Below are 22,072 nucleotides of genomic sequence, written 5' to 3'. Positions count from 1 at the left end.
TGTAAAAGTGGTGGTGCAAACTGATCTGATCTTCAGGGCACTCTGTCTGGCTGAACGTGATCTACCCAAGGTGACAAAAGTCTTCCTTAAGGCTGGCTGGAAATACAAGGGCTGTTCTGAGACTGGCTGCCTTTTTTTTTCTCAAGCCGCCCCTGCAGCATATGGAAGTTCCTGGGCTAGGGGTCAAATGGGAACTGCAGCCGAGCCTATGCCACAGCTGCAACACCAGATCCGAGCCACATCTGCAACTTACACCGCAGCTTACAGCAATGCCAGATCTTTCACCCAATGGGTGAGGCCGGGGATCAAACCCAAATCCTCACAGAGACAATGTTGGGACCCTTACCCCACAGCCACAACAGGAGCTCCCAGAAAGCTGTAAAATGAGCTTAAGAACAGAGTTCTCTTGTGGCACAGTGTGTTAAGAACCTGGCTTTATCACTGCTATGACTCAGGTCCCTGCTGTGGTGCAGGTTTGATCCCTTACACCCACAAGGGAACTTCTGAGTGCTGCGGGCGCAGCCAAAAAAAAAAAGAGCTAAAGAGCAATACCTTTCAGACAGATTGTGGTCACACCCTATGTCTGGGGGTTTTCAAGACCCATGAGTATGGACAGCCCTCCTGGAAAGTGGCCAATCCACCAGACACAACAGCCTCACCCTTGATGAGGAGCATGAAATAACCCTATAAAAACAGCCCTGGTTGTTTGAAAGTAGTTTGTCAGAATGCAATACGTGCAAAGCCTCAGCACTATGTTCTTCCAAAGGTCATTTCCCTCCATTGGTCCATGTGACCCTGCCAGCACAGTATTCAGGAGGAGGAGGAGGGAGCACAGGTGTTTCTGTGTTACAAAGCAAGGGACAAGACACAGAGGGGTTAAGTGGCCTTCTCCAAATTCCACAGCTACTGATGGGTAAAATTGGATCAGAAGTCGGTCTCCTGATGCTTAATCCAAGGCCTCTTTCCACTAATCCACTTCTGTTCTGTATGCAAGGGGCTGCTTTGCTCCTGAGAGGTGAGGCTGGCAGCAGGGACTGAATGTTGGCTACGGGATGTCTATGCTGGGCGGGGGAAGAGCAGGAGCGTTGGGACAGTTCCTGACATGCTCCTTTTCCCAAGCTTTCCTTTGTCTACTTCGCATGATTCCTGGGGTCAGGTGCCACTTTACAGGGGTTTTGAAAGCTCCATCCACCCACACCAGCGAGGGCCTGAGGAAAGAAGCAGAGACTAAATGGATCAAAATGCAGGTCAAAAGGCAGAGCTGGAGTATTGAGGCCAGCTGGTTTTTTTTTTTTCCCCCTGCAGCATCTGGAGTTCCTGGGCCAGGGATCAGACTGAGTTACAGTTGTGACCTATGCTGCAGTTGCAACAATGCCGGATCCTTAACCCATTGTGCCAGGCCGGGAATTGAACCTGTGTCCCTGCACTCCAGAGATGCAGTTGATCCTGTCGAGCCACAGTGGGGACTCCAAGCATTGGATTTGACAGTGCTCTAGGGACACCTCAAATTCCCACCATCTCTCTTGGGTGGTTTGGAAACAGTTCTGGGCTGAATAAGATGCAGAGTATAAGATTTTATGCTCAGATTTCAAAAACTGACCTTCAGAACTCTACCAACTCCACTTCAACCCAGTCCTGAAACATTCACTTTTAAACCAAAATTCAATTTTTAAATCCCAGGCTGTGCATCCAATTATTTCTGTCAAAAAGGAAAGAGAATATTCACCTTCTAAAAGGAGTAATATTTCATCCTTTTTCGGATATAGAATATGCTTTCCCTTTTTAAACTAAAAAATTGCTGCCTGAGATGAGTCATGAGAGAAGAAAGGGGACAGGAAGAGCAGAAGAATGGCTGCAAGCAGTGAGACTGAAATACAGAATCAGAGGGCCTGGGGCCACAGCTAGGTTGGTTTCCACGGCAAGTAGGTACATCTGTCTCAGACAGGCCCTCTTTCTCCTACTGCTAATAGCCTATCCCAACAGGACAGGGCTGAGTATGGACATGAAGCTAAAAGAAGAAACTATTACTCATGTTCAAATCTGTGATCTAAACTTCAGGCAGAGAGAGAGAAAAAAATGAGATCCTGGGAGTTCCCACTGTGGCTCGGTGGTAATGAGCCTGACTGGGATCCATGAGGACGTGGGTTCTGCAACCAAACTAGTGCCCTGTAGGACTCTTGGGCACACAAGCCTTTCTGTGGCCTCCATTTCTTGTTTTTAGGGAATAAGCCTCAGCCTCCATGACATTCCCTGAGTTCCAAAGGGCAGTTGCTAATCAGGGAAGGGAGGGGATGCAGGGACCAGGTGGAGCAGTCAGGCGACAACAATGCAGCCTGTGGGCAGGGTCCTGGTTCCTCCTCAAGGAATATGCATAACAATATCTTTGAGCCTTCCTGCAGAGCTAACCACCCCCCCAACAAAAGGAAGAACTTTATGATGAAGCATTCTTCACTCCAGGAAAGAGGCATCAGATTTGAAAGACAATGCAAGCTTGCCTCTACCCTGATCCTTATCTCCAGCCCTATTTTCCACTCACTAAACCACAAAACCACCTCCTAATCCCTTCCAAAGGGGGCACAATAATCTTTAAGGCATCAGCGTGCTATGGCCCCCTTTGCCTGGCAAAGCAACAAAGTTAACTTTTTCTCCTGCACCCAAAATTCTGTCTCCGAACTTCTATTCGGCAACGGTGGACAGAGGCTGAGTTTTGGCAACAGCTCAATTCCTGCCCTCACTCAGTGGTTAAAGATCTGGTGCTGAGGTGAACTGTAGTGTAAGATGTAGGTCAGCAGACTCTGATCCCGCGTTGCTGTGGCTGTGGCGTAGGCCAGCAGCTGCAGCTCTGATTGGACCCCTAGCCTGGGAACTTCCATGTGCTGCAGTCCCAAAAAGACATTTAAAAAAAAAAAAAAAAGGAACGAAAATGAGATCCTGGATGCCACCAGTTCTAAAAGGCTTTTCTTTTTTTTTTTCTTTTGGCCTCGCCTGGGGCATGCTTAAGTTCCCTAGCCAGGAATCATAACTGTGTCACAGGTACCAGAGCCACCACAGCAGTGACAATGCGGGATCTTAACCTGCTGAGCCACCAGGGAACTCCAGGCTTTTCCTACTTTCGTATTTTTGTTTAAAGTTCTACGCTTGGACTAAGGACACCTTTCAGCCCTCCTCTCTCCTCAATCCAACCCCTTGTGTGCTTTGCATGAATGCTCGGTCAGTGGAGACTAAAGGGCCTTCTAGTAGCATTCCAGGACGTGGTCACCCTGTCAACTGACCCCTCACCCGCCACACTAAATTGTGAGATGGGGTTACTGATAGTGCTGAAAGGTAATAGTAAATTCCTTGCCTGGCAGGAATTTATCAGAAGAGCCATCTGTAGGGCGTTTTAAAGCCAGCCAAGCGAAGAGCAATAGAACTAGGTTATAAGGAGTTCCGTCGTGGCTCAGAGGGAATGAAACCGACTAGTATCCATGAGGACTCAGGTTTGATCCCTGGCCTCGGTCAGTGGGTTAAGAACCCGGTGTTGCCGTGAGCTGTGGTGTAGGCCCAAGATTCGGCTTGGATCCTGCGTTGCTGTGGCTCTGATGTAGGCTGGCAGCTGCAGCTCCGAATAGACCCCTAGCCTGGGAACCTCCGTATGTCCTGAGTGTGGCCCTAAAAAAATAAAAATATAAATATAAATAAAACTAGCCCTAGGGGTTAGAAAAACAATACAGGAGAAAAATGAGGTTTGAGATGCTGAAAGGGGTAGGGTGGGGAATGGTTAGGCATTTCTCAGAACCAGGAATGGCTGTTGCCACGGAAAAAATGAGGGTGGATGTTACTGAAAAGATTCCATCTTCTCAGGAATGAAGAGTGTCAAAATTCCACTCAGGGTTCTTGGAAAACAGTGCAGTGCAGATTGAGCACTTGAGTTCTCCAGCTTTCACTCTGACGTTTCCAGAGTACGTGCCCCTCCCCCCATCCCAGGTGGGGGATGGGAGGTGCAATACCAATAGCCCTTTTTGGGGATCTGACCACTTCCTGTCTACACCGATTCTTTTCTTTGATAACGTTGCCTTCCATGGAGATGCCCTAGTGGATGGTGAGGGCTGGCATTGGGACAGGTATTCCTGTTTTATAAAACTTGGGTTCTCTCCATCAACACTCTTAATTTTCCAGCTCCTGCTGTGGTGCAGTGGGTTAAGAATCTGGTTGCCACAGAGGCTCTAGTTCGATCCCTGACCCAGGGCAGTGGACTAAAGGATCCAACATTGCCACAGCTGTGGCACACAGGTTGCAGCTCCATCTCGGATTCAATCCCTGGCTCCCTGGCCCAGGAACTGCCATATGCTGTGGGTGATGCCATGAAAAAAAAAAAATCTTAATTTTTGACCAAATTAAAATGACAAAGATAAAACAAAAATTTGAATTATGCTAACCAAAACTGAGCCCTAGGGAATGGAAGGAGAGGAATGCCTCGCCCTGATTCTACGAAGTTACTACCTAGAAAACCAGAATCAGGTTGTCTCCTCCCTCTTAGCAGCCTCTGGAACTTCTGCAGGGGGAGGAATGTCACTCAGAGCACAGCTTCGTACTGGAGCAGAAACATATTCACACTACATTTACTTAAAAGTGATACCTACTAACTACAACCTTTAGTGTGATCATTTGAGTAATATTTATCTCCCCTACTAGACTGCAAGCTCCATGAAAGCAGGAAACTGTATTGCTTACTTGCGAAATGTCACATAGTAGACATGCTATAAATGTTTATCAAATAAATAACAGCTGGTATCAATCTAGAACTTATCTCTAAAGAGCAATTTATTTATTTATTTATTTTTTTTGGCTTTTTGTTGTTGTTGTTGTTGTTGGTTGTTGCTATCTCCTGGGCCGCTCCCGCGGCACATGGAGGTTCCCAGGCTAGGGGTCGCATCGGAGCTGTAGCCACCGGCCTACGCCAGAGCCACAGCAACTCAGGATCCGAGCCGCGTCTGCAACCTACACCACAGCTCACGGCAACGCCGGATCGTTAACCCACTGAGCAAGGGCAGGGACCGAACCAGCAACCTCATGGTTCCCAGTTGGATTCGTTAACCACTGTGCCACGACAGGAACTCCTAAAGAGCAATTTAATATACTTGTTTATCAGGTCCCACCTGGGGATAAAAATAACAATAATAATAATAACAATACATCTATTTATCTGGAACCTCCAAATCCTAGGAAATGTGTTAAGTGTGCATTATAGGCAAATGAGTAAAGCAACCTACTTATTTCACTTCTGAGGAGAGTGGACTGGCTACAATTACTATTTCTAATTTATAGGCAAGAAAGGAGGGCAACCATTATTCTCATTTTTCCAAATGGGGAATATGAGGAGGAGGTATTATTATCCCTATTTTAGGGATGAAAAAACTGAGACCCAGAGAGGTAGTCATTTGCCTAAATCACAGGGTAAGTTAGTAGGTAACTGGACTAGAACCTAAATCTTCTGTCACAGCCTCAAGCTTCTCCCTGAAAATTGTCAGTTTTATTTGCTCCAGGCAATGAGAATAGTTCACCGAAGACGCTTATTAAAGAAATGGAACACAGGAGTTCTCTTGGCGTAGCAAGTTAAAGGATCTAGCACTGTCACTGAGGCAGCCTGGGTTTGATCCCTGGCCCTGAAACTTCCACATGGCGAGGATGCGCCCCAAACAAAACATGAACCAACCAACCAAACAAAAAAAAAAAGCAACAAAACCAAAACTGGAATGTTGATCTGATTTCTGCCTTCGATTGCAACACCCCCCCACCTTTTTTTGCTCTTTAGGGCCACACCTGAGGCATATGGAAATTCCTAAACTTGGGGTAACAGCTGCAGCTGCCAGCCTACGCCACAGCCACAGCAAAGTGGGATCAGAGCTGCATCTGTGACCTCTACCACAGTTCATAGCAACACCAGATCCTTGATCCACTGAGCAAGGCCTGGGATTGAACCTGAGTCCTCACGGATCCTAGTCGGATTTATTACCACTGAGCCACGAAAGGAACTGCTGCAATACCACCTTTAACGGTGATTTACAAAATGTTCATGTCCACGACTTTACTTGAATCTCATTAACGACTTTCTTGGGTACGCAGGGCAGGTAACTATCACTCCTGTTTACCTTTGTGAAGACTAAGGTTCAGAAAGGTAAAGATCCTTGATTAAAGTCACATACTTCATAGGTGTGAGGCCTCCAGGAGAGGCCATGTCCTTGGACTCCTGGCCCAAGGGTTCCTCCTCCTCCATGCTGCTTCTCCTCTAGGGATTGCACAACACACACTTTAACTGCAGGGCTTTTATATGTTACACTGTCTAAAGGAGGGTTTAATGAAGTGGCTTTGAAAAAGGAGAATGGGGAAAGGGCTTTTCTACCTTGTCTAGGAAACTTCCATGATAAGAGCTTGGAAGCAAGTTGATGAAGGTAGAGATTTTTTTCCTCCTTTCAGACCGAACCCACGGCATAAGGAAGTTCCCACGCTAGGAGTCGAATCGAAGCTGTAGCTGCAGACCTACACCACAGCCACAGCAATGCCAGATCCAAGCCTCATCTATGACCTACACCACAGCTCATGGCAAGGCAGGATCCTTAACCCACCACTGAGCAAAGCCAGGGATCAAACCCTCATCCTCATGGTTACTAGTTGGGTTCACTACCACTGCGCCACTACGGGAACTCCCTCCTCCACGGCCACGGTTTTACTCTTAGACATCGTCTTACAAGCCATTCAGGAATGAGCTGCCCACCCATCTGGTAAAGCCAAGGTGCTGGAAGTCAGACTCCATCCTCTTTCACCCATCCCAATCAGTAAAATAACCATCTTATCACATAGATCTTCTTTAGTGAAAAATGGAGTCTAGGATGCCTGGACAATGAAGTCCAGCTTGGCTTGTTCTGCCAAAGCCAAGCCAAGTGAACTGCTCCATACAAAAGGGGCCAAGTTGTATCGGTGGACAAGTCATCACTAGAGAAACCGCTGGAATGGAGAAAATCACATTTGACATGTGTAACCACTGACTTCCCAACCTGCGTGCCAATACTTACGTACTTCCTATTAAGGCCTTCGTCACCTCCAGGCCTGTCCACACTAGAATGCTGTAGCCATCAAGACATCTCCTAGGGCACAGAATTAGACTTCTAATGCACAACAGACCCTCAAGTCTAAAAGGCTTTGGCCTTCCCTACTGACTCATACCAGACTTGAAATCTAGCCAGAGCTCCTCCTTTCTTCGATGTCTGGAGAAAGCGGAGGTGAACCTTCTTTGTGTTTCTCCCACAAGTGGCTGGGAGGATTTCAGGATTTTTCAGGACTATGTGGACAGTATGGAAGGAGGGTCAGCACACTGAGGCCAGGTCTTGATCCTCTTGGCAGGGCCTAGAACTTCACCACGCCTCTCACGCTGTGTCTACTTTTTTCTGGCCCCGTCCACAGTATGTACATGTTCCCAGGCCAGGGATCGAGCCCACGCCACAGAGGACTCTTGCCAAGCCAAGGCAGTGGCAATGCCAGATGTTAACCATTAGCCCACCAAAGGACTCTACCCTGTGTTCGCTTTTCCATCAAGGCCTGTACAAACAGCTACCTCAGTGTGACAGTAGGTCAGGACTCCATCAAACACCCTACAGGACTGCCATCTCCTCCTGCAGAACAGAAATGTGGAAGGCCCTGTAGGACTCTGCTGATTTGGATTCCTTGCTGAAGAGTGAAAAGGGTGCAAGACTTAGAGTCAGAGGAGCCACCGAGTCCTTGCTTTGTCCCTCACAAGCCGTGTGACCTGAATTTTTCTGAGCTTCCTGTCTGCTGGATGGGAATACTCGCTCCCACCTTGCCTACTTTACAGGATTGTTGTGGGATCAAAGGTGATCACACATGTGTGGAAGTACTTTATAATCTGTTTAATGCCAGCAAATATAAGGAGTCGCTAGGATTTATAGCAGTAGGGCTAGAGACCATCTCTAGAAGACACCAATGGTCTTGTTTTAGAAGTCTGGCTCTGAAATACCACCGCAGAGCCAGGGCCATGAAGCGTTCTCTGAACAACTGTTTGCTTGTCTAGCTATGATTTTTAGATGCCGCAGGTGGGCAGCCAACAGGTAATTGCATCTCAAAAAGTATTTGCTGAGCGCCCACCCTGTGTGTGCTTGCTTTAAAAGGTAATTGGGGAAGCACTTGTTAACGCAGGGACTTTTAACAAAATAGATGGAGCCAACTACCACCCACCAGCCATTGAAAGACAGGATCCTGGCCTGAGGGGATAAGAGTGATTAGCACTCAAAAATGCCCATTAAGGCGTCACACTGGGCTTCCAACATCTCCAAGGGAAGCCAGACACCAGCAGGGAGAGGTTTGGTCTACCAGTGGTTCTCATCCAGGGGCAATTTAGCAACATCTCCCCACCCTCAGGGAACAACTGGCAAAATGTCTGGAGACATTTTTGGTTGTCACAACTGGGGAGGGGGTGCTACTGGCATCTTGTGGGTAGAGCCCAGGGATGCTGCGGAGGATAGCCCCCACCCCTCAATGAAGTCTCTGGCCCACTAGGTGATAGTGCCAAAGTTGAGGTAAGCCTCAATGTCATCATTTAGTTAATACCCAAAGTCCTTTTCAAATTTGAACTCATGGAGTTCCCGTCGTGGCGCAGTGGTTAACGAATCCGACTAGGAACCATGAGGTTGCAGGTTCGGTCCCTGCCCTTGCTCAGTGGGTTAACGATCCGGCGTTGCCGTGAGCTGTGGTGTAGGTTGCAGACACAGCTCGGATCCCGCATTGCGGTGGCTCTGGTGTAGGCCGGTGGCTACAGCTCCGATTCAACCCCTAGCCTGGGAACCTCCATATGCCGCGGGAGCGGCCCAAGAAATAGCAACAACAACAACAACAAAAAGACAAAAAAAAAAAAAAAAAAAATTTTGAACTCATGATATTTGGGTGCTTGGTGTTTTGTCCTTTTTTTTTTTTTTTCTCTTTAGGGCCAAACCCAAGGCACATGGAAGTTCTCAGGCTAAGGGTCAAATCAGAGCTACGGCTGCTGGCCACAGCCACAGGAACTCCAGATCCGAGCTTCATCTGCAGCGTACAACACAGAGGCCAGGGATCAAACCTGCATCCTCATGGATACTAGTTGGAATGTTTCTGCTATACCACAATGGGAACTTCCTTTTCTTTTTTTTTTTTTTGCTAAGCACACAAATTTAGTGTTTATGGGAATAACTTATTTTTAAGCTAAATTTTTTTCCCCATTTTTATTAAAGCCACACCTGCAGCACATGGACATTCCCGAGCTGGAGTGGAATAGGAGCTGCAGCTGTGGTCTACAACATAGCCATGGCAACACAGGATCCAAGCCCCATCATCAACCTACCCTGCAGCTTGTGGCAACGCTGGACCCTTAACCCGCTGAGCAAGGCCAGAGATTGAACCCACATCCTCAGATATACTATGTCAGGTCCCTAACCCTGTGAGCCACAACAGAAACTCCTAAAAATTATTTTAATACATAACAATAAATTTACCATCTTAACCACTTGTAAATATACGGTTCAGTATTGTTAAGCATATTCACATTGTCGGGAGACACATCTCCATCAGATGATTCAGTTTAAACTGCCTGCTATTATTCGACAAATACTTTCTAAGCCCTGTGCCAGGCTGAATACGTGGGGATGTGCAAGCAAGTGAGACTCAGTCCCTGCCCTCAGGGAACTGTGCAGAGAAGTAAAGCCATGATGCATGTGGACACAGAACTGACAACATCAGGGAGAATGGACATTGCATGAGCGCAATTGCAACACATAACAAGATATTAGGGATGGAAAAGGTCACTGGTAAGGACCATTTGCAAAAAGCTTCCTGAAAGTGGGGAAGCACAAGAAGCTGATGAATAAGTGGACTCAAGTCAACAGAGAGAAAAGGAAAAGCACTGAGTGCTTGGGAGTTCCTATCATGGCGCAGCAGAAACAAATCCGACTAGGAAACATGAGGTTGCAGGTTCGATCCCTGGCCCCACTCAGTGGGTTAAGAATCTGGCGTTGCCCTGAGCTGTGGTATAGGTCACAGACAGCTCGGATCCAGCATTGCTATGGCGTAGGCTGGCAGCTGTAGCTCTGATTGGACCCCTAGCCTGGGAAGCTCCATATGCTGCAAATGGGGCCCTAAAAAGCAAAAAAAAAAAAGCATTTGCTGCTCAATAAGCAGGTCAGACTGGGCTCAGTTGATCAGTTCTTCGCTTCACCCATTCAGTCCAATCTAAGTTTCTGAACCACAATTAGTGAGAGTAAATGTGTGTGTGTTTAGGGGGTGTGGTGGGGGAGTGAAGATGGTAGAGGATGAGCTTAAGGAGAGAAAAAAATATATTTATTGAACATATACTATAGGATATAAGCCTTATTTTAATATTCCACAGGAAGTGTCTATTTTACTGATAATTAAATTGTTCCAAGTTACCAAACTTGGAAACAGGGACACAGTTTGCAAACTCAGGACTATCTCTGCAGTTCCCATTGTGGCTCCATGGAAACGAATCCGACTAGTATCCGTGAGGACACAGGTTCAATCCCTGGCCTCACTCAGCAGGTCAGGGATCTGGCATTGCTGTGAGCTGTGATATAGGTCACAGACGTGGCTTGGATCCTGCTATGGCGGCTGTGGCTGTGGCATGGGCCAGCAACTGTAGCTCCGACCTGGGAACTTCCATACGCCACAGTTGCAGCCCTAAAAAAGCAAGGAAAAAAAAAAAAAAAAAAAAAAAAAAAGACTATCTCTAAAGCCCTTCCTTTTCTGTGAAATCATCAGTGGCTCCTCCCTTTCCATAATATGCTGATACGAATCATGGAAAAATTCATTATATGCTTTCTACTTCCAGGATCAGGGCCCCCTTAACAAATGCCTCCTTATCCCTGAGGCAAACTGACCTGCTTGTAGCAGCTGCTTACTAAACACCTTATGCAGAACTGTACTCTAAGGAGGCAGCTAAAGCATTATGCATCTCACAGATGTACAAACAGGCACCTTGAAAATCTCTATATAGTGAGAAAAGTACACTATTAATTGTGGGGCAACGGTATGCTCCCCGGGAAATCGACCTTCACAACATGCTGGTGTGAGGCTGCCCAGAACATCTTAAGGCATATTGTGAAACCCTCTCCCCGGGAGTGATGTCACTGCTAACACTGAAGATATTTCCAGCAGGGAGCAAACCAATGGGAAGGCTTGTGACCGTGATGACGAGGGACGTGATCGATAAAGCTTTTCAGCTCAAACTTCATTCATTCTATAAATAAAACAGCTTAAAATAGACTTGAGAAATAATTTGGCTTCTCAGAAATAAAATTCACCAGTGCCAGTGCACAGGGTCTGGCATATAATGCTGAATGAGTGTTTGCTGAATGTTAAAATATGGGCCTATCCTGAATCCTATGCCCAGCAGCCCCCAGCCCTTTGCTAGCCTGCACTTTGCTATCTCTAGACCTCTGGGGAGAAAGACTGGGAGGACCGCTCTCAGCAGACACGTTCTGGGAGGGGAACAAGGCCTGGTCCTTCTTGCTCTGTATGCTCAGCTGGAAGTTAAAATTTAGAAGGGATGAGGAATTCCCTGGTGGCAAAGTTATCACTGCTATGTCTCAAGTCACTGCAAGTGGTCCAGGTTTGATCCCTGGCCTGGGAATTTTTTGTTTGCTGAGGGTACGGCACCCCTCCCCCCAAAAAAGGACAAAAATTTAGAAGGGACAGATTCCTAACTTTCTGTTGTTTTGGGTAGTTTGGAATATATTCTTGGGATTATCTGCTCATGTCCCACTTTTTTTTTTTCCTTTTAGGGCCGAACCTTCGACATACGGAAGTTCCCAGGCTAGGGGTCGAATTGGAGTTGTAGCTGCTGGTCTACACCACAGCCACAGCAATGGTGGGTCTGAGGCTCTTCTGTGACCTACACCATAGCTCAAGGCAACGCTGGATCCTTAACCCACTGAGTGAGGCCAGGGATTGAACTAGGATTCATGGATCCTAGTCCAGTTTGTTAACGGCTGAGCCAGGAAGGGAACTCTGCCCTGCTTTTTTGACACCCCTGTACCACCCCCAAACAATAACAACAAAACAAGAGAAACAACAGACATTCCAGAGGCATTTCTTTGTAAGCAGCTGTGCTGCTGGATTAAGCCTCAGAGGAAAGCAGAAAACCGTGGCAGCTGGGCAACTTGAAAGCCTCAACCAGTACCCCATACCTCCATGCCACAAGCTGATTTAATTGAGAAAAGTGATATATATGGTGCCAGCTTCTCTGAGAAGGTCATCTGATCTGGGTACAGGGTGTTTTGTTGTTGTCGTTGTTCCTTTTCTAAATAGAACGGGTTGTTTGGTTGTTTCTCGGACACACTTCTCTACCCGCTGCGTTTCTATTTTCTTTCGCCAGCCCCAAGCGTCTCCTGCTAGTCACTCATCCTGCATCACTCTGTTCTTTGAGAGAACATTCTGTCACCTTGCCAGTACAGGTCTCCACCCGACTCCTCCTTGAACTCCTTGGTCCTGGACACAGGAAGTAACAGGATCCCTGGTTCCAGCCACCCTGAACTCTACGCTGCGAAGCACTGTGATTAAGCCAAGTGGCTTCTGGGTTCAGAGACCTGGATGGGAATCCTTACCCTGCCACTGTCTGGTTATTTACACATCTAAATCTTCCTGTTCTATAATAGTACTTATTTCATGGGATTAGATGAGAATATTCATTAAGCACTGATCAGGTACTACCAACGGGGTGTACGTCAGTGCTCAGTAAATGGTAGCTATTTATTATTATTATTACACCACTGGGTAGAGCTTTTCTCTGTTCACCAAGATGTGTTTGTTTTGACAAGTGTCCTAGTTGGCTTCTGTCTCAGAGTTTTCTCTGAGAGCAATGGGAGTTTTAAACATGTTCGCATCCTGAATGAACCAAATCCTTATCCCTCCATGTTAAAAAAAAATTTTTTTTTTAAGTACAAACTCGAGAAGTAGTTTTCACACTCCAGCCCTCTGCTTAACATCCAATAGATATTTGGGGGATTAGAAAGATAACACATCAAATTAGAGACTAAAATGTAAAACCTTCTAAAGTGGTGTAAAAACACATGGGTCTGAACATCTTTTGGACCTGAACTATTTCCAAATCAGTCCAGTCAGGTCCCATTTCAGGATGGTTACACCTGCTGCCACACTTAAAAGCTAGCTGACAACTAGCTTTTAAAAAAAGTTTCGCACAACTTTTTCAGTATCAGACATCAAAAATATCCATAATCAGAGTTCCCGTCGTGGCGGAGCGGAAATCAATCTGACCAGGAACCATGAGGTTGCGGGTTTGATCCCTGGCCTCGCTCAGTGGATTAAGGATCCGGCGTTGCCGTGAGCTGTGGTGTAGGTCGCAGACGTGGCTCAGATCTGGTGTTGCTATGGCTCTGGAGTAGGCCAGAGGCTATACCTCCAATTTGACCCCTAGTCTGGGAACCTCCATATGCCGTGGGTGTGGCCCTAAAAAACAAAAAATAAAATAAAAATTAATCCATAGTCTTTCCAGATTCCAATGTCAGGGTTATGGTCCTGGCATGGCCCACTCCCTCAACAGGCAATACACACCAGCATCCCTCCTTCCTCTTTTGGTTACGAATTAGACACAGGGAATGACAAAGAGCTTTGACTGAGGAGTCAGACCATCTCATTATTCAGTTGTGTGACCCTGGGCAAATTCCCCCCAGCTCCGTGACTCAATTTCCCTACAGTATCTTTTCTTTTTTTTTAAGGACCACACCCGTGGCATATGATGTTCCCATATCATATGCTGGAGCTGCAGCTGCCAGCCTATGCCACAGCCAGAGCGATGCCAGATCTGAGCTGCAGCTGTGACAAAAACCTCAGCTCACAGCAATGCTGGATCCTTAACTCACTGAACAGGGCCAGGATCGAACCCGCATCCTTATGGATACTAGTCCGGTTTGTCACCATTGAGGCACAACAGGAACTCTGAGATAGTTACAGTATCTATTTCCATAGGATTGTGGTCAGGGATTAAATAAGGAAATACATGAAGAGAGTTTATAGCACTGGAACTGGCATTTAGTAAGTGCTCAATAAATAAACATCTGGTTAGTTGGAAGGGAGTGGCCTGGTAGGCAGACCTGCATCTAGTATTGCTCTAGAGCAAACATGAAAAGGTGCCCTATAAACATACATTGTGCTAACACCAAAATGGTCTGACATACCAGCTATCTTTTTCTGTAGGCTCTGCAGCTTGCCTGGTGCCTTCAGACCTAGATTCTGGGTACATACCTAAACACATAACTGATATAAAGTGACCTAAACAGCCAGGAACTCTGTGGGCGCCTCTAGCATGGCTGCAAAGAATGCAGATCCACAAAGGAAAGGTGTGCACGGGGAAGAGTTAATGAGAGTGTGGTCTGGGCTGACCACATCCTGCAGTAGCATCCTGCCAATGCACCTCAGGCTCTGCCCCAAGTCTTCCTGCAGCTGGACCGGAACAATACCTTCTTCCACCCCCAGCTGATTGCTCAGCTCCCCTTCACCCCGGGACACTTCCTCTCCAGGAACACAACACTAACTGCTTCTTCTATAAAAACAAATAAGGATCTCTGCCCAGGATCTAAAGGAAAACACCTCTTTTATTTTTATTTATTTATTTATTTATTTTTTGACTTTTTGCCTTTTCTAGGGCCGCTCCTGCAGCATATGGAGGTTCCCAGGCTAGGGGTCTAATCAGAGCTGTAGCCGCCAGCCTACACCACAGCCACAGCAACTCGGGATCCAAACCACATCTGTGACCTACACCACAGCTCAGGGCAACACCAGATCCTTAACCCACTGAGCAAGGCCAGGGATCGAACCCACAACCTCATGGTTCCTAGTTGGATTCGTTAACCACTGAGCCACGACGGACACTCCCCACCTTTTAGAACATGAAAATAGAATGGAGTAGAGAATAATGCCAAAGAGCTGGATTCAGGATTCAGTTAAGCTCTAGGTTTGAATCTTCAATACTCTTTCCCGGTATGACCTTCAACACGTTGCTCATCCCTCTGAGCCTCTATTTCCTCATCTGGAGGAAGAGCTGAAAGGTGCCTACCCATGGCATTATTGGGAGGGAGAAGTAAGATAATGTTTGGTAACTGGAAGAGTGTCTGGCATATATAAGTGTTTAATAATGACAGCTATTGGAATTCCCGTTGTGGCTCAGTGGGTTGAGAATCCAACTAGTGTCTGCAAGGATGTGGGTTCGTTCCCTGGCCTTGCACAGTGGGTTAAAGGATCTGGCATTGCCTTGAGCTGTGGTGTAGGTCGCAGATGAGGCTCAGATCTGGCGTTGCTGTGGCTATGGTGTAGGCTGGCAGCTGCAGCTCTGACTGGAACCCCTAACTTGGGAACTTCCATATGACAAAGGCGCAGCCTAAAAAGACAAAATAATAGTAGTAGTAATAATAACAACATCTATTAACAGTAGCTTTGACAGCATTAATAAATGTGTGGTGGTTTTTTTTTTTTTTTTGGTCTTTTTGCCATTTCTTGGGCCGCTCTCGCAGCATATGGAGGTTCCCAGGCTAGGGGTCTAATCGGACCTGTAGCTGCCCACCTATGCCAGAGCCACAGCAACGCGGGATCCGAGTTGCGTCTGCAACCTACACCACAGCTCATGGCAACACCAGATCGTTAACCCACTGAGCAAGGGCAGGGATCGAACCCGCAACCCCGTGGTTCCTAGTCGGATTCGTTAACCACTGCGCCACGACGGGAACTCCATAAATGTGTTTTGTTGTTCCTTCACACTCTTTATTTTTTTTCTTTATTTGGTCACACTCTCACCATGTGGAAGTTCCCAGGCCAGGGACTGAATCCATGCCACTGCAGTAACCACAGCCATTGCAGTGACAACATCGGATTCTTAACCCACTGAGCCATAAGGGAACGCCTCTCTTTAAATTTTAGGGGGACTCCACATTCACAGAGAAAGTCTAAGTTCATCTGTTGCCAACAGGTTTCCTGGCCAAGTACATGGAGGGCAACAGCCTCGTTAGATTAGGGCCAAGGCGATGTTAAAAAATTAAAACAGGGAGTTCCCATCGTGGCGTAGCGGAAACAAATCCGACTAGGAACCATGAGGTTGGGGGTTAGATCCCTGGCCTCGCTCAGTGGATTAAAGGTCTGGTGTTGCCCTGAGCTGTGGTGTAGGTCCCAGATGCAGCTCGGCTCTGGCGTTACTGTGGCTCTGGCATAGGCTGGCAGCTACAGCTCTGATTAGACCCCTAGCCTGGGAACCTCCATATGCTGTGGGTGCAGGCCTCAAAAGACAAGAGACAAAAAAAAAAAAAAAATTAAAACAGGTCAACCTCATTTCTAGGTTGAAGAAATTATTTCTAGCTTAAAGATTTTTTTCAAGCCAGGTTCACAACAGCCCTTCAGATAAACACTTTTTATTACAACTGTCTTCAGATTTTTGTCCAAGGGTCAATTAAATTCAACAATCATTTGAGTAACTTTTTCATGTCAGGGATTCTGCTAGGCACTAAAGATTCTGAGATGTAGACTATTTTTTTTTCTCAAGGAAAGAACAGTTTAGTCGTTGTCCCTCTATCTACAAAGTCTCTCAGAATTATCTTAATGTTATTTTTTTTTAATTTATTTTAATTTATTTTTTTAGGGCCGAACCCACAGCATATGGAGGTTCCCAGGCCAGGGGTCTAATCAGAGCTGCAGCTGCTGGCCTACGCCACCGTCACAGCAACTGGGGCTCCAAGCCCTGCAACCTACACCACAACTCACGGTATCACCGGATCCTTAACCCCCTGAGTTCAGAGGCCGGGGATCGAACCTGCATCCTCATGTTTACTAGTCAGGTTTGTTACCACTGAGCCACAATGGGAACTCCCAAAATTATCTTCTTAATGACATTTTTCTCCATGTCCTTCAAGACACTTATTTATCTAGCTCTGAGTAAGAAATTCTCTTTGTGTTTCTCATCATTCACCTAGCTTTGTCCTCCTTACATAACTCAACCCTATCATACATTTTCAATGTTCTCTGACTAATGCATATAAATCATATCTCTCCAGTCAGATTATAAATAGCTCTAGGGCATGGGTCTTCTATTAGTTTATTTTATATTCCTGTAACACCTGACATTTTATTATTCCTATTTTAAATCATCAATGATGATTTGGGTGAAATGTATAAGCTTTTATGAAACAGTTTAATTTATCCCTCTAAGTCAAGTGGATATGAGATAGATTTGGGGCAGTTTCATGACCTGATTCACTTAGGAATCTTTTTGCCTTCTAATTATCTTTCTCCCATGGTGTTAGCATTGAACATCAGATCACTGAATTCTGTGTGGAAGACGTTCTTTTTCTATTTTTGCATTTGGTCTTTTTTTTTTTTTGGCCGCACCTGGGGCATGTAGAAATTTTCCAGCCAGGGATCAAACCAGAGCCACTGTAGCAACCGAAGCCAGGGCAGTGACAATGCCAGATCCTTAACCCGCTGTGCCACAAGGGAAAGCCTTTGCATTCGGTCTAGGAAAAAACCTGAATCACTGTCATCTACTTGGAAACCCTTCTAGAAGAGGACAGGGCAGCGACTCAGCACATTTGCAGTTCAACAGCCAAACCGGAGGGGAAGTAGAAAAGATTTTGCACACCCCCATCACCACCCCAAAGGGGAAATGTGTGTCTCAGCTTAAACGGAGACACAATAGTGCCTATTAACTCTGTGAGGGTTCTTGCACTTTGGAAAAACTATGCTGATTTCTCTGAAATCACGTTATTTGGGATCTCTTTTCACCATGGAACACCAAAGTTATTATTCTGGCTGCTATAATACCAATGGGAGTGTTAGAACTCTTCTTCTATGTTATATATATTTTTAAATTTATTTTTTTTAGAGTTGGTTTACAGTGTTGTATCACTGCTGAACAGCATAGTGACCCAGTCATATATTTTTTTTTCTTTTTCTCATACTATCTTTCATCGTGTTCTATTCCAAGAGATTGTATATAGTTCCCTGTGCTGTAGAGTAGGACCTCATTGCTTATCCATTTTATTTTATTTTAATGATTTTTATTTTTTTCCATTATAAATGCTGGATAGTGTTCTGTCAATCTTCTACTGTACAGCACGAGAACTCTTCTAACACTGAGGTACTATCTATGAGGTCCTAGACAAATCAGTAGTAGCACTGACCCAACTAAAACTATACTTCTTATACCTGGACACTCCCATTTCCTCATAGCCCTAGAAAAATGTTAAAGTGACAAAACAAGCTCAGTGTACAGGAAAATATCCTCTACCCTTGAATCCCTGCACATCGGTAGGGGCGGGAGAGCAAGGCTGGGGCAGGAAAAAGGTCCGATTGTGCTTGGGGGCATGTGGGTGTGCACATCTGTCCATGAATCAGAACCTTCCCAAAGGGAGGAAAATACTTAATCCTCTCAGTCAAACTAATGAAAGAGGTAACAAGCTCTGTGCTATTTATAGACCTTAAATTGGCATGTGCTATACATATTGAGTACTTTGCTGATCTCATTTTTTAGAGCAATTATAATAAGGGAGAGACAGAGAAAAGGTAATGAGAGATTCAAATCGTGACTATAATTTAAAAAAATAATAATAACATTACCTTTCTTCTAACTGCAGATGCCTAGAAAACCTCCCAGAGTCAGAGAATTAGATAAGGTGGGATTCCGCTTTGAAAGCAGGGTGGAGAGAACACTGAAGGAAAGGATGAGTGTAGAAGTAAAGAATATTGCCTGAATACTGTAGTGATTTTTTTTTCTCCTGGTTTTTTAGGGCTGCACCCACATATGGAAGTTCCCAGATTAGGGGCTGAATTGGGAGCTATAGCTGCCAGCCACAGCAATGCCAGATCCGAGCCACGTCTGCCACCTACACTGCAGCTCATGGTGCCAGATCCTTAACCCACTGAGTGGGGCCAGGGATTGAACTCTCATCCTCATGGATACTAGTCAGATTCGATTCCACTGAGCCACGACGGAAACTCCAATTCTGTACTGATTCTATTTTATTTCAAAGGTGTTTTCCAGTGTCGCTGTTGTTCAGGTGCCAATGCCTCTGTGCTACCATGAGGACCATTGGGTTACCCAGAGAAACTGGCTTGTGGGCATCAGGACACCAGAAGCCTTCAAAAGGAAGTCTGCACAGAAACATATCTGGCCTGCCCATCCTGTACCCCTTTCTCTGGAAAGAAGGTAAAGACAGCAGAAGGAACTCTCACCCTCTGGAATGAGGACAGTAATGAGCCATTGCCCATCCATCTCTAGGGCCTCTCTGGAAAGAGAATGTGTCGTCTAGAGGCGGAACCCCATCTGGGTCCCTCTGCCTGCTAGAGGGCAGCTAGGGGGTTGGAATGGCCTGCACTGGCACTCTTGGGGACACCCATGCTCACCAGTTTCAAAGCCTCCCAACCCACACTCTAGTTACTCCCATTTCTCGAGATCCTCACAGAGCCTTCCATGGGTGTTAAGAGTCAATGTTAAGCGGCCTCCACTGAGCAACTAGAGAAACCGCAAATTACACATTTACAGAAAAACCCAGTCTGTCTCATCTTTTCTTCCACAATTTATTTCCTCATCTGTGAAATGGGAATAACAGCCCTGTCACATCTACTTCATCAAGAGAAAGTGCTAAGGTGGAAAAGCTATAGAAAGGCAAGGTATTCTTACTGCTGTTGTAGCCATTTTTATTATTGCACATCTCCTAAGCCCACAGTCTCATATAACGTAAAACAGTGAAATATCCACTAAATGTCTCAAATCTAGCCCACAGCCTACTGAGGAGATGGCTGCCTAAAAGCTTGTTAAAAATCTAGGTTCCTGGAGTTCCCTGGCGGCCTGGTGGGGTTAAGGGCCTGGTGTTGTGGCACAGGTCCCAGGCCCCGGAACTTCCAAATGCCTCAGGCACAGCCAAAAAATGAATTAATAAAAAAATAAAGTACTCATACTAAAAAAAAAAAAAAAAAAAAAAAAAAAAAAAACTAGGTTTCCCAGCCCTACCTTAAGCCAACTGAATCGGAACCTGCAAGCTGCAAGAGTGGAGCCCAGAGACCTCTATTTTCAACAAGCTTCCAGGCAACACTGACCATCAGCACTGACCAGGTGTGTGTCCCCTATTTGCTCCATTCATCAGCACTGGACAGAACTGCTCAGCCTCATTTGGAGAAAGAGAAGTAGGACATACAATGCTTCCTGCATCTCTCAAACGTGACCAGTGGGGTAGTTTATAGCACAGGTGAGTGACAACCCTTGTCTAAGGGAGTAGGAAGCAGAAACAGTGCTTTAGGAAGGTTGGGGGGAGGTGAGGGGTTAAGGTTCTGCAAGAGGACCACCAGACAGGGGGAGGAGTGGTCGGTGGGAAAAGGAATTGGACTCACCTACAATGATACCACAAGCACTGACCAATCCAATCTCTTTCTTCAGGGCCACTCCGCCCTCTCCAGAACCAGTCTCCGACTTGCTCCCACCTGGGTGGTTCTTTTCAGTGTTGTTTCGTTGCCTGGCTCCTTTTTCCATGTTTCTCAGTAGGATTTCAACCTCCGAAAGGTATCTCTCTTTCTAAATGCATACGGGTGTAAATATATTTAGAGAGAGAGCCTTTCACATGGAAATGTCCTTTTCCGAGAAAAAGACCATTCCTACCCTCTTAAAAAATAAAAAAATAAAAAAAGACCCAGGCAGGTAAAAGAAAAAAATGAAAAAATTCCTACTGTCTTGGCACTTTCTTGTTACTCGTGCTTACAAACAAAGAAAGTGTTGTTAAAAGAGGGGGGAAGAGACATAGACATTTAAATATAAAAATAGAACTGTACTAGCTACTCCGGCTGGAATTCTCCTGAAAGGGATGTGGCTCTTCAAAAACCAGGACCGTTCTGCAATCTATACCAAGCAGCGGCTTATTTCAGACGCTTCAAAGAGATAGTCTGGATTTCCCTCAGCTCTCCCCCTAAGAAAACAGATTGTCTTTACCTCCCCTTAAGCCTTTTCTTTTATGATGAGGATAAAAGTAGTTTTCATTAACTTAAGGGAAAAAAAGGCAATCCTCCGGTACTTTCTTCTCTTCCAGAAAAACAACTGTAGACCCGACCGGTTTGCTCTAGGTCCTGTTTCCACCTGGCGTGGGTTCCTTTCCCCTCCCCGTCTCCTGCCTTCCGCTTTCTCCAGAGGTCCTCCTCTATCTGGCTGGTTTTCTCGTCCCTGTTTTCCTTCTTCAGATCTTCGTCCTCAAGGCACAGGCTGCCCCATCTCTCGTGGTCACAGACGAGTGGCTCAGGCACAAACGAACGTGCTTCCCTTCTAGCAAGCAAGGGGTTTTATGTGCTGAGCTAGCTCCGCCCCCACCTCCTCGGTTCTATCCATCCTCCGTCTCCTCCTCCTGTTCAATTTAAATACCGGCTCGCAGCCCCCAAAGATCACCGAAAAGATGGATTAAAAGCTTTCTCTTTGTAATCGATCGACTCTCTTTTCTCCATCTTTCTCTTTGTAAGTAGTGGAAGTAAAATCCTTCCAGGTCGACTGTTCATGGAGAGTTCACGAGCTAGTATAGCGTTACAGGTCATTCAGCAGATGTGGGCTTTATAAATAAGGGATCCGTTGTGCAGGCGCTTTAGTGCCATCAGAAATACACTGTGAATGTATTAAAATATTTATGTCTGGATGATTTGAGGAAACAGGAGAGAAGGCTGTAGGGCAGGCAAGGCTGTAGGGACATTTATCTTCAAGTATCTGAAAATAGGAGGAAATCAAGGGTGGGAGAGGAGAATGGAAAGAATTAAGAATAACGGAAAAGAGCTTCATTTAGTATAATTGTGAGCAGCTGTGAAGAGTATAGTGGAAATAAAATTACCAGGAAGAGGTGGTAACCTCACTGTTCACAGCTGTTTATTTTGTGTTAGCTGAAACGGAGAGAAAAAAAAGACTCCCACCAGGGTCCCAGGAAAGAATGACGCAAAATCTGGTGGCATGAGGGCTTTCATAGCTTCTAATATTTTTGCATCTATAGCCTATTAGAAAGGCAGATGAAAGAGG

The 22,072-nt window shown here is 45.9% G+C and overlaps 1 protein-coding gene across 2 annotated transcripts in view; it reads right to left on the bottom strand.

Annotated features, from left to right (window-relative positions):
* Positions 1-21,519, bottom strand: part of SLC7A8 (solute carrier family 7 member 8) — a 67,232-nt gene extending 45,713 nt beyond the window's left edge. The window contains exons 1-2 of one of the 2 annotated variants that reach the window (XM_021099240.1): positions 21,014-21,348; positions 20,422-20,602 (exon numbers count right to left, since the gene is read on the bottom strand). In XM_021099240.1, the coding sequence (XP_020954899.1) occupies positions 20,422-20,560 (139 nt within the window). In that variant the 5' untranslated portion in view covers positions 20,561-20,602; positions 21,014-21,348. Of the gene's footprint in view, positions 1-20,421 lie in introns of both variants that reach the window. The other variant, XM_021099239.1, reaches the window with a different exon arrangement.

The sequence above is a fragment of the Sus scrofa genome, chromosome 7, assembly GCF_000003025.6.
Source record: "Sus scrofa isolate TJ Tabasco breed Duroc chromosome 7, Sscrofa11.1, whole genome shotgun sequence".
Taxonomy (NCBI): domain Eukaryota; kingdom Metazoa; phylum Chordata; class Mammalia; order Artiodactyla; family Suidae; genus Sus; species Sus scrofa.
The sequence above is the reverse complement of the archived record's forward strand: the minus strand, read 5'-3'. Positions and strand labels throughout refer to the sequence as shown.